Source organism: Condylura cristata, unplaced genomic scaffold (assembly GCF_000260355.1).
Source record: "Condylura cristata isolate star-nosed mole 26May11 unplaced genomic scaffold, ConCri1.0 scaffold00002, whole genome shotgun sequence".
Taxonomy (NCBI): domain Eukaryota; kingdom Metazoa; phylum Chordata; class Mammalia; order Eulipotyphla; family Talpidae; genus Condylura; species Condylura cristata.
The window spans coordinates 41,455,259-41,466,580 of NW_004567103.1; the positions used below are offsets into that span (position 1 = coordinate 41,455,259).

General features: G+C 39.2%; 1 protein-coding gene across 4 annotated transcripts; it reads right to left on the bottom strand.

Annotated features, from left to right (window-relative positions):
- Positions 1 to 516: 516 nt before the first annotated feature.
- Positions 517 to 9,628, bottom strand: HNRNPA3 (heterogeneous nuclear ribonucleoprotein A3). 4 transcript variants are annotated; one of them, XM_004674496.2, is made up of 11 exons: positions 9,453 to 9,628; positions 7,422 to 7,544; positions 7,187 to 7,333; positions 6,892 to 7,102; positions 6,492 to 6,581; positions 6,310 to 6,405; positions 6,141 to 6,221; positions 5,562 to 5,705; positions 4,791 to 4,913; positions 4,626 to 4,695; positions 517 to 4,534 (listed from the first exon to the last, which is right to left on the bottom strand). In XM_004674496.2, the coding sequence occupies exons 1-10, from the start codon at positions 9,522 to 9,524 to the stop codon at positions 4,643 to 4,645; spliced, it is 1,140 nt and encodes a 379-aa protein (XP_004674553.1). In that variant the 5' UTR covers positions 9,525 to 9,628; the 3' UTR covers positions 517 to 4,534; positions 4,626 to 4,642. The 4 variants fall into 4 exon arrangements, with proteins under 4 accessions (XP_004674553.1, XP_004674554.1, XP_012583119.1 ...); XM_004674497.2 differs by having other exon boundaries at positions 9,519 to 9,592; XM_012727665.1 differs by having other exon boundaries at positions 517 to 1,873; positions 9,453 to 9,592.
- Positions 9,629 to 11,322: the final 1,694 nt, after the last annotated feature.

Genomic DNA, 11,322 nt, shown 5'->3' on the forward strand with positions numbered 1-11,322 from the left:
GTGACATGAGGTCTTTTGTCTTGTGGGTCAACTCCCTGGCTGCGGATCACAGGTGTTGCAGTGGCTGCCTTTGGTACTGACACCCCTTGTACCACCTACACTTATGTATATAAGTACTGGGATGTAAACTCCAGTGCCAGTGGGAAAAACAGGCAAGTCTACTGAAATACATTGCTGAAGGGAACAGCGGTTTAGAAATTTGCTGTACCATGTGGATCAGCTCTTTGGCTGGGGATCAAACTCATGCTACAGTGGCTGAAGATAACCTGATACCACTGAAGTTTTAACCTCTGCACCACGAAGGAGGTGCCTCTTGGATACTTTATCTTCCCAGGCAATTTCTCATGTGTCACCCAAACATTTCATGTATAGTCCCAGACAATCCCTATGAGGCATGCACAGCCCCATTTTTCCACTTTTACTGGTCTCAAAGGCTCATTGCATGTTTCCTGTTGATCTTACCAATATCCATCTAGAGTATGAATCACAAACACCACGAAGCAACAAAGTAACACACACATTTCTAAAAATATTTTAATGAAAAAGTTATCTTTCTGTAAACATTGCATTATGCTACAAATCAAACATTTGAAACCATTACAGACCACCTCTTAAAAATTGGAAAACATTGAAATTTTAGAATTTTGATAATCCTTAGATTAGCCCTGGCATATTTGCATGCTTATTTGCTACGTTGTGACATTACTAGTACTCCATTAAAAATGTTTCAAATTGTGTATTGTAGTCTCATATACCATAAAACCAAGCCTACTTCGGTAGTTCTTTAACATTACTACCAAATATCCTGTAGCTTTACTAAGCAAGTCTAGTGTGGGAAGCAGTAACCTATGACAAAATCAGTTCAAGTTTGCATCATTTTGCCCCTTAAGAACTCTTCATTTAGTGGCGCTGACTTGAGAGAACATAGTATTGTCAGAAACGACAGTGAACTATTTAAGTAAAAATCACTTTATTTTATAAAGAATTAAGATGAACTGGAAAGAACAATGCCTTTAAAAGAAAGTTTTTCCTCTTAGGAAATTCACTAATACCATGTCAACGTTTATTAAAAGGCTGTTACCTTTTTTCACTTTGTTGTGTAGTAATCCAGCCCTGATTTAGGTACAGAAACGAACCAACCAGCCATTTTTCTAGAGTAAGCTCTGGCCAACTGCCTACTGTTTATGTAGCAAATTGATGGTTTAGAAACATCTTAAGTATGTCTTCCCTTTTCCCCTTCCCAAGTGTTTTAAATGTGAAGAATCAAATCAGCCTTAAAACAAAACCTTCCGGTGCAATAGCCCTTTATCAACCATCAATGATTGACCAACAGACCTTTTACTCAACTAGAAGCTTTTCAAAAGGAGGGATTAGAACCCTACTTTTTCAAACCTAGAGGTTAGACTAAAACCCTCAACCCTCCCACAAATGTATTTTGCTGTGAGAACGTGAGACCATTTTATACCTGTATAATTTTGCACATTCATTCCAAAATGCTTTTACCAAGAGTAAGGACTGGCAGTTTGAGTGTCTGCTTCATGTTATATTATAAAAGATGTTCTTAAGATGTGAACTGTCCTGTCAAAATGGACTTTACCCTAAAGACACCAACAATAGTGTACATCTGACTCAAGAGAACACCTCATGGTTTCTGCAGGGGTTATTTCAAAAACTGTGTTAGATGTAGTTCCAAGGTTTTCAATTGAACAATTTTTGCCATCTACCTGTTATGTTTTAAATATAAATTGGTAAGGAAGCAAATGGTGTCGTCAGATTTTACTGTGAACTACAAACCTTACCCAGCCAGAAACCTTCGTATTTAAGATGGTAGGAAAGACATTCCTCATTTAGGCAAGTAGGGTTCTCATTCAACCTGCAAATCAAAAAGATTACTCTTACCTTGCTTTACAAAAAATCACTCTTTAATTAGTGAAAAATTCAAATTCAAGCCTTACCTAATGCTTATTGCCCTTCCTTGCAGGTCTAAATGCTAGACCTAGTGTCTGTGGCAACTATCTCATTGAAGTTCCAAAAGGCGAAGCTCCTTCCTGCTACTTTCTTCGATATTTCAGTTGTAAAAAGCAGATTTAACTAGCTTTTGAAAAGTTGCTCACTATCATCATAGAATCTTATGCCTTCACTTCTCTGTAGTTGAAGCTCTTGCTGCTGCCTTGTCATTCTTTATGCTGACTTGTCCACACTCAAAAGGCTGCTGAAGTCCTGTCTTAGTGAGTCTCCTTTGATCCACACTGTGCTTAAAGAGCACATCTTAGGTCCTTTAAAGCTGGTTAAACGCTCTCCTCATGGCTTACTTTTCCACACTGTTCACAAAAACTAAGCTAATACAACTTATAAACAGGTCACATACACAGATTTCACCTGCTTATAGGTTGCGAACATCAACTTACTGAAAATGTTTTCACTATTATACTAATTCCAGAACATAGAAAGTTTGTTAACAGTACAATTAACTCCATGTCATTAAAGGATACTGTCAAGGTTGTGTCCAACAATTTCACAAACATAGAAACAAGATATGTTGATCTCCCCCATTCCTTCAACCTTTATTGTATGAATGAAAGAACTTGAGACAATTTAGCTCAATTTTAATAAAATGTTTCCCAAGCATTACTTTGACCAGGTACCCAGGTTTAAATTATGAACATTGACAGTGTCCATTTATATACCACACTTGAATTTGAAGGACTTAACCAGTTTCTAAAAGCCTATTTTCTACGCTGCTTATTCACATATGTCCATTAACAAATGGAATGTTGTCTGTTACATTTATTCATTTGTGAGTGTTTTCTGGAAAACTGCAGTATCTGTGAAGACCGATTTCCATGCTGGCATTGCATGCATCCAAGTATTAATAATGCACAGAATTAGAACAAGAGAGCATATTCAAACACTAGCGCGCCCCATTCCCCTTTTTATTGCTTGTTTTGCTTAGTACTCCTTAGAACAAATGTAAGAACCTCCAATTCAATGTTCAACTGCCAAAGAAAGGATAACAGCAGGGCACATACTTAAGAGCTCGAATGAATATTGTAAGCACTAGCTGGCGCAAAAACAGTTGACAGTGGTAGTTGTGTGTGTGTGTGTGTCTGTGTGACCTTATGATCTACAACTTCTCAGTCAGGGCCCTTCCAGACAAATTTATACCAACATGATTTAGAGTCAAGCATACACATGGGAGTATCAGTATGTTCTTTGGGAATTTAAGAACTCAAAATCATCCAAATGTGAATTCAGGTCTTTGGGAAGTGAGTATTTTGTACTAAGCAACTGTGCTACATTTCTACTGTAATAAATCATTTGGGATGATTTTACCTTAGACTATCCTTGGTTTTATCCAGTAAAAGGTAGAGGGTACAAACAGGAAAGCATGCCAGCCAGTTAAGGGTTCAACAATGCATGATTTTTATTCTCTTACTCTGAGAGCTTGTATCAAAAAAATATATTAAACCAAGGAAAATAACTGAAGACTTATGGGCCTCTTGTGCTTTAAAAAAGAAAAAAAAAGGTAGCCACTAATTTGCTCAGATATAGCAGCTTAGTGGTTCTGTATTTTGAAAAAGTTTTTAAAGAATGGATTTTAAAGTAGGAGGCAAGGGAAAACATCTACTACCCTTTCCAGAATTTAAACAGGGCAGCAGACATTCTTTACACTCAAAACTATGGCAGCAGTTCACATGTGACCAAGGCAAATGTAAAGTGGAGATGTTCCAAACACAGCTAGGACTCTCAGCAAAGCTAACACACTAAAATCATATGATTACATTTTGAAAGAAAATGCACAAAAACCAAATAGAAATTTTGAGAGTTTTCATTTGAAGGTAAATCTTAATGCTATTAAATTCACAAGTATGCTAATTTAAATACCCAATTCTATTTATCTAAAACACATTGCAAACATACAAATATCTATTCTCTCCACATGTCAGTGCCCATTCATTTCATGGTTTGGAAATGGGGAGAATAGATTCCCCTTGAACTGCAAGTCAGCAGGTGTTTCTTTACAGTTAACTTTAGCAAAATTCATACAAAAGAGTAATTAACAATGATCTTCTTTACTTGTTAACTCACAAGGAAACACCTTCAAAACTGCATTTTGTTAAAGTTTCTGTACTAAAATGTAGAAAAACTGAACTACACAAATATTGAAAAGTTAAAAATTCCTTAATTTTTTATTCCTGGTACCACTACCACAATTTACAGGGCAATATACCTGATGTAATGAAAAGAAAAAGAAAAAGACAAAGCTACAACAGATAAAAGACCTCAGGAATGTACATCTAATTGACACTACATTGCATTAATCAATAGCTGCACTTTTTGCAAACTGTGGCTATGACAGTCCTGAACAAGAAGGGTTTCCTGTTTAAGCTGCAGTAACTTTTCTGACTATGGATCATCGTTCCTTCTGTGGCAGATTTTTACAGTTCCTCTAATGGATTTGGGACGACTGTCTCAAAGTAACCTGCAGCTTTCCTGACAACTCCTCGCTCTCTCTCCTGCTAAGAACTGTAGCCTGTTGAATAATACAGGATAAAAAAATTATTACACTCAGTGAACAGCACCACATATCTTTATCATTATGATAGAAATTTAAAGATACCTACCCTTTTCTGCTGAATTTTTAGAACCTTCTGCTACCATAGCCACCACTTCCACCACCAGATCCATAACCACCTGTAAATAAATATTTTCAAGTTTTTAACAGAAATGCATAGGTTTACAAATTTGAAAAGTCGTGAAGTAATTTCAAAGGAAAAAAATATATTTACCACCATAGGGACTGCCCGAGCTTCTTCCACCAAAACTGCCCCCCTTCATGGGTCCATAATTTGATTGCTGTTGTCCACTATAATTCCCAAAATCATTGTAGTTCCCACCACCACCATAGTTACCTGAAATTACAAATGATTTTATTTGTGGCTGACCTACAGAATAATTTAGTTTGTTCTAATTTTTAACAATCATGCCACTAATACACAGACCTTCGAAAATTTTTATAGAACTACCAGAAGCAAAGACCTACCAATAGAGTTCAGGCATAACTAAAGTCAACATAAGATTTATCTTGACAGTTGTCACATTTTATTATGTGCTACTGCCTTAGTACACGGTCCCTCTTTTATGCCACTAATACCTATCATAATCACGCTTGATTCACTAGAATGCTAACACAATTTAACTTCAAAAACAGCAAGGTTGATTTTCGACAATTCTCAATTGTCAAAATCTACTTACAGCTATTGACACAGAAACCTCAGATGGCACAATTCATTTCAAGATAGCTGCAAATTCAATTTATAATTTCACTCTGTCAAGCTTAAAAGTACCTAACTGTAAAGTAAAATTCTGGCAATAACAAATATATATCTCAAAATCATGTAGAACAAGTTAAATAGGTAACAAAAAATTTCAATTTAACTACCCTCCAATCTGATCCTTTCGTATTAATTCTGAACACAATTTTGATTATATGCCCCACCTGAACATTTTTATAATAAAACTGCTATCGTTTTTAACATTGAAAACGAGTAAAAGCTTACCACCGCCAAAATTTCCTCCTTCATTGTAGCCATCATATCCTCCTCCTCCACCACCATATCCACCACCTTGGTTTCCATATCCTGGTCCACCACCACCATAACCTCCTCTACTACTATACCCAGGCCCACCACCATAGTTGCCACCTAAAAAAAAAAAAAAAATCAGATGACAAACCATAAACATATATAGCTACAGAATTCTAGTTCATGTTACATTTAAATGACTAAAACTTAACCAATGAGTTGATTCAACACTCAAGCCTAATTTAACAACTGGAAACAGAACAGCAAAAATCTTGGCAAGAATCAAGATCAGTTGCTTAAATATCCTTTTATATTGAAATGTCATTAAAAAATAAACACAGTAAGGAAAACAGTAAACATATTATCTAGACATAAATAATTCAAATTGAAGTTCAAATGCTAAGCACAATGTTAGTAACCAAAAAAGAGCTAACACTGTATGTTCAAAGAAAAATAGTATATGGTATTTGTTTTGACAAATTAGAAAAGCATACTTAAATGAAATTAAGTACAGAAACAACCAAAAGTATATATATTAAAAAAACAAAACCTTACCATCACCTCCAAATCCATTATATCCACCATCACCTCCTCCATAACTACCTCTGCTGCCACCACCTCCACCACCATAACCTCCTGAGGAAAAACAATGTATGCATTAAAAATACAGTCAACTCACCAATAAATTTTAGAAAGACACAAAATGAGAAGATAACCAGCTTACCTCTTCCACCAAAGTTCCCACCACGGCCAAAGTTCCCTCCACCACCTCCAAAGTTTCCTCCACGACCCATAAAGTTGCCAGATCCACCTCCACGACCTTGAACACAGACATAAGGAGTATCTTTAAGAACCTTACAAACACCACTCACATGGACCGCAATTTGCATATATGGTATTACTCACCTCTCTGTGATCCAGCAGACTGCATTTCTTGTTTAGAAAGGGCCTTTTTCACTTCACAATTATGCCCATTAATAGTGTGGTATTTCTGAACTAAAAAAATTTTTTTTAATCAAACAAACAAACAAACAAGTTATGTGATGTTTGGGGAAAAACATGTAAATGATATCCTTTATCACTAAAGAACCCATTAAACATCAAGAAGATAATGACTTTTCAGTGGGGATGAGGGAATATTCTGGGATGTTAATAGCAGTTCTCTAAAGGCTGGTTATACAAGTATAGCGACTTCATGAATGCGAATCTATACAAATTTTATATGCTATCATTCATGGTATAGAGTGTAATTTAGTAAATTTAGTGCATAACAGTTGTCTCTATTCAAATTCCAATTGCTACTTACCAACAATTTTATCAACTGTGTCATGATCATCAAAAGTCACAAAAGCAAATCCCCTCTTTTTTCCACTCTGCCTGTCTTCCATAACTTCTATGGTTTCAATCTTGCCATACTTCTCAAAGTAGTCTCTCAAATTATATTCCTCTGTATCTTCTTTAATACCACCAACAAAAATTTTCTTCACTGTTAAGTGGGCACCAGGCTTTACAGAATCCTATCAAAAAAAGAAAAAAAAAAGTCAAAAAAACAACTTTTGTAAAAACTCCACACCTTGTACAACACGGTGGTATTAAAATACCTCTCTAGAAACAGCTCTCTTTGGTTCCACTACACGCCCATCAACTTTGTGTGGCCGAGCACACATCGCTGCATCCACCTCTTCAACACAAGAGTAAGTCACAAAACCAAAGCCCCTGGAACGTTTTGTTTGGGGGTCTCTCATCACCTACAAAATAAAGTTTATAAAGAGTTGAAATACTTCCTTAGGGCCTTTACCGTTTCTAAAGATCCTCTCTGTTCCTTTAGTTACTTACCACACAATCTGTAAGTGTGCCCCATTTCTCAAAATGTTCTCTTAAACTATCATCTGTAGTTTCAAAGCTCAGACCACCAATGAACAGTTTTCTCAACTGCTCTGGTTCCTTTGGATCATGACCCTGAAACAAACCAATAAACTTTAGTTATCTTTCCAAGATTAACTGCTAAAGGGGGTGGGGGAAGCACCCACACATCTGCTATAAATAATTAACAATATCAAATTCCTGTACAATTAAACATTGCCCACCTAAATATTTTAATACAACACACACATCACTGGATTAAAGTTGATACAAAGCAAATCTATAAACAATCTTTCAAATGACAATTGTCACTTCAACTAAACTGAGGATCTGGAGGATTCCAGGAGAACAACCAAAAACAAGTATCTGAAGTCTGTTTTAGAAGTCACTACTGAAAAACCATTTTCTAAGAAACAAACAAAAAATGCTATTTAAGTAGTCCACACTATTTTCCACGTCTTTCCTCCTGAGTCCATACCCCAACATTTTTAAAGCACAATCTATCCAGTACAAGAGTTATGACTCCCAAATTAAAAAACAACAAAAAAAAAAACCCTCACTGGCTTCAAGCAATCAAGATACTAAGTCTTTACATAGTAAAGGCATTCCCCTCCCCACCTAAAACCTATGGAAAAAACTCACCAATTTCCCTCTCTGTAACCGTTTTTATTTTACCTGTTATAAGCTGCAAACATTTATATCACAGCAAAAATTTCAACACATTTTAGAAGTCCACAAGCCCAAGCTGCACTTAAGTATAATATATATAGCTTTAAATATACAGAACACAGTAAACCAGAAATTGCATTAGTAAAGAAATTAAGATGAGGCCTAAGTGGTTTACAACTTAATTCGCTCTTTGATGATATAAACTGGCATTTGATACTACGATTGAGATTTTGCTTGTCCTAAATCATTAAATTAAGAGGTTACATTTGTCTTCCTGAAAGTAGAAATTAAAGTATTTAATGTGAGAATTGTTAGGAGCTGGGGGGAAAAAGTCAAATTAATGGCCTAAACCTTTATTTCACTTAGTTTTGTTTTTCCACCCTGTTAAATATAACTAATTGACAATACAAACGACAAGAAAATCTATAACCAACATAAAATCATCTCAAACACACGAAAAACTCAACTATGGTTCCAATTCTCTAAAACACAAGTCTAAAAAACTACAACCAGGCCGACCCATCAGACTAAGAAAAATGGTGGTTAAAAAAAAAATCTGTCCCCATTGTACAGCGAACTCTGATAGTGAGCACGCTTCACCCACATGGCTCGAGAATATGTAAAATTACTTGTACTTTCAGGAGGCACATCAGAAAGTATTCTAAAGCAGCAAACTAACACTTTTTCCTATTTTCAACTGAGTGCTGCCAAAACCCGTACAGAAAAAAATCCTCGTTGTCTTAAAAGGTCTGAGGCCTAGAAACGCGCCGGCAGAACTTGAGCGAAAACACTACGCCCCAAGCTTCGAGGCAATTTGCGGCATTTTCTGCCGAACCGCCTCCTCTCTCTCGCTTCCAATCCCGCGCTCTCTTTCCCCGCGGCGAAGCGGCGGCCATTGCGGGCCAATGCGCCATTTCGTAACGCGGCAGCGGATCAATGTCAATGTGGCCGCCGCCCGCCTGCTCGCTCGCCCGGATGTGCCTGCTCGTCCCCTCCCCTCCCCCACCACCTCCTCCCAACCGCTCCCGCCGAGGCCCGCCATGCCGCCCTCGGCCTCGCATCTGAGGCCGCGCGGCCGGCGGGCCGGCATCCCTTCCGAGGTTCTCGCCAGCCAAGCCGCCTCTGCTAGGGGCTACCTGTGCAGCCAAAGAGGAGGATGAGGCGGGCGAGGGGCTCCAAGGAGGCCTCTGAGGCCCGTTCCCCTCCCCCTCCCACCGCCCGCCTCAACGCAGAGCGCGGGACAGCCGACCCAGTCCACCCGGCCTCCCCACTCCCACCGAGCCAAGCCCCCCACGCCGGCCACTACCCATCAACCCCCCGCTCTCCCCCTAATACCTCCTCCCCCCGGCGGCGGCGGCGACGGCCGGAGTCGGGCTGGGGGCGACCGGGCGGCGGTTTTACCTCCATTTTGAGACCGGACTCGCCTCTTCCAACTCGAGTTCAATATGGGACCGAGAGGAAGAGGCGGGGCCAATCGTCACGTGACGCGCTTTCCGCGCGCCTCCGTTCTGGTGGAGGAGGGGCGGGCGTGGAGGGGGCGTGGTCAACTGGGCGCGAAGAGCTACTGGACGAGCGGGTTGGCGGGCGGAGGGCGGGGGCGTGGCAGGCCGCGGGAGCGCGCGCGCCCCGCCAACTTCCAGTGCGGCGCCGCCCTTGCTGCCGTTCGCGCCCGGGCGACTGCAGGGACGTCAGCTAGCGCTCCGCCAATGGCGCGCGCCCACGTCGGGAGAACGGCTCGTGACCGCGCGTCACCGGAGAAAGGGCCTTTCCCTTTCTTCTCGCGCTTCTTTCCCCTCCTCCACGGAGGTCTCTCGGTCTCCATTTCCGAATTTGTTCCTACGGTGTCTGAGTAAAATCACACTTTTCTGCCTTTTACGTAAAGATTGCACGGGAATCTCTGCCCATCGGCATCTCGCCGGTTTCTAATTGCCAGGGCCCAGTTTCTGTGGCTGTGACACCCACCTGTGAGGGCCGAACTGAAAATCTACGACACTATCAGGTTATGGGCACCTTGAAAAGGGCCCGAAACCCGGCTGACACACTTTGAAATTTTCCCTTTAATGAAATGAGGCAGGATTAGTCCAGGTCAGTTCATTAGGTAGTCAGCGATCTCAAAAAACTCTTGGTACTTCCGATTACTGTGAAAAGAGTTAAAACTGCTCTCCCATGGGCGGAATGTAAGGAATTAAGTAATTTACAAGGTTTTTAAAAGTAGGGGCCAGATAAACTACCCATTTGCTAGTGATTTTTACTTTAATGTTTCCTATTGTGAAAATATGATGAATGAGATGATTAAAGTCTTGCGAGCTTATCTTTTGTGGGCCTAGGCAAGTGATTTTAAATCATTTGAACTCACTGAACTTTGCTTTTTCTCTTGAAAATAGCTGAGATTAGCTGAACTCTACCATGCATGACAGCCATAAATTAATAACCCGTGCGTCCACGTTTAAACAAAGGTACTGAAAAAAGTGACCACAATTGATTGACAAATTTCCTTCCCTTATTGTTAATAAGACATTCCTTATTAAGACATTTAATGTAGCAGTCATTTAGAATTGATCAGACCCTCACTTGGAAAGTTTACAAGTTTAACAATTCTACTGTAAATTGTGTGAAAAGCTGTTAATAGAACTTGGAGTTTGGGGGAAAAATTTATTAATGTTTATCTGGACTTGTCCAAGTGGAACAGGCATTTTGTTTCGCAGACATAAACAAAAGGTGCTCAGTTGCAGGGCAGTCACCAGGCTTTAATGGAATTTGGATGAAATACCTCCAAATGAGCCTCCTCCTGTTGCTGGGATTCCACCTAAGCCAGCTATTATGTTTGCTACTTATCAGTATTCCCAATAGCCAATAATAGTACTTGAAATAATTAGGGAAATTTATATCCTAGTGTCCAGTCAATGCCTCAAGACTTTGTAACTTTGATTACTATGATATAGTGGTAGGTAACTTGATAAATTCTGCATATGTAGAAAAACACAGTTAAAGACCTTAGGAAGATGATATTCATATCAAAGTACCCTGTGAAACACCATAAATGTGACCACTTCACTTTCAGGCATGTTTCTCAACCAAGTTATTTCTAATTAATAACTTCTGTTAGTTTTGAATTATATTTAATTCTTATATTTAAGAAACAATGCAAGTATACTGATCACTTCATAGAGAATAAGGTATGTCAGTCCATTTATTCAAGTCTTTG

What these genes read in the sequence shown, in the direction of transcription:
- HNRNPA3 (XM_004674496.2), bottom strand. Translation starts at nt 9,524, where the DNA reads ATGGAGGTAAAACCGCCGCCCGGTCGCCCCCAGCCCGACTCCGGCCGT. An exon ending in TGGGAACTTTGGTGGAAGAG is followed by an intron (nt 6,222 to 6,309) that starts GTAAGCTGGTTA and finishes GTTTTTCCTCAG; the next exon opens with GAGGTTATGGTGGTGGAGGT. An exon ending in TAATGGATTTGGAGGTGATG is followed by an intron (nt 5,706 to 6,140) that starts GTAAGGTTTTGT and finishes TTTTTTTTTTAG; the next exon opens with GTGGCAACTATGGTGGTGGG.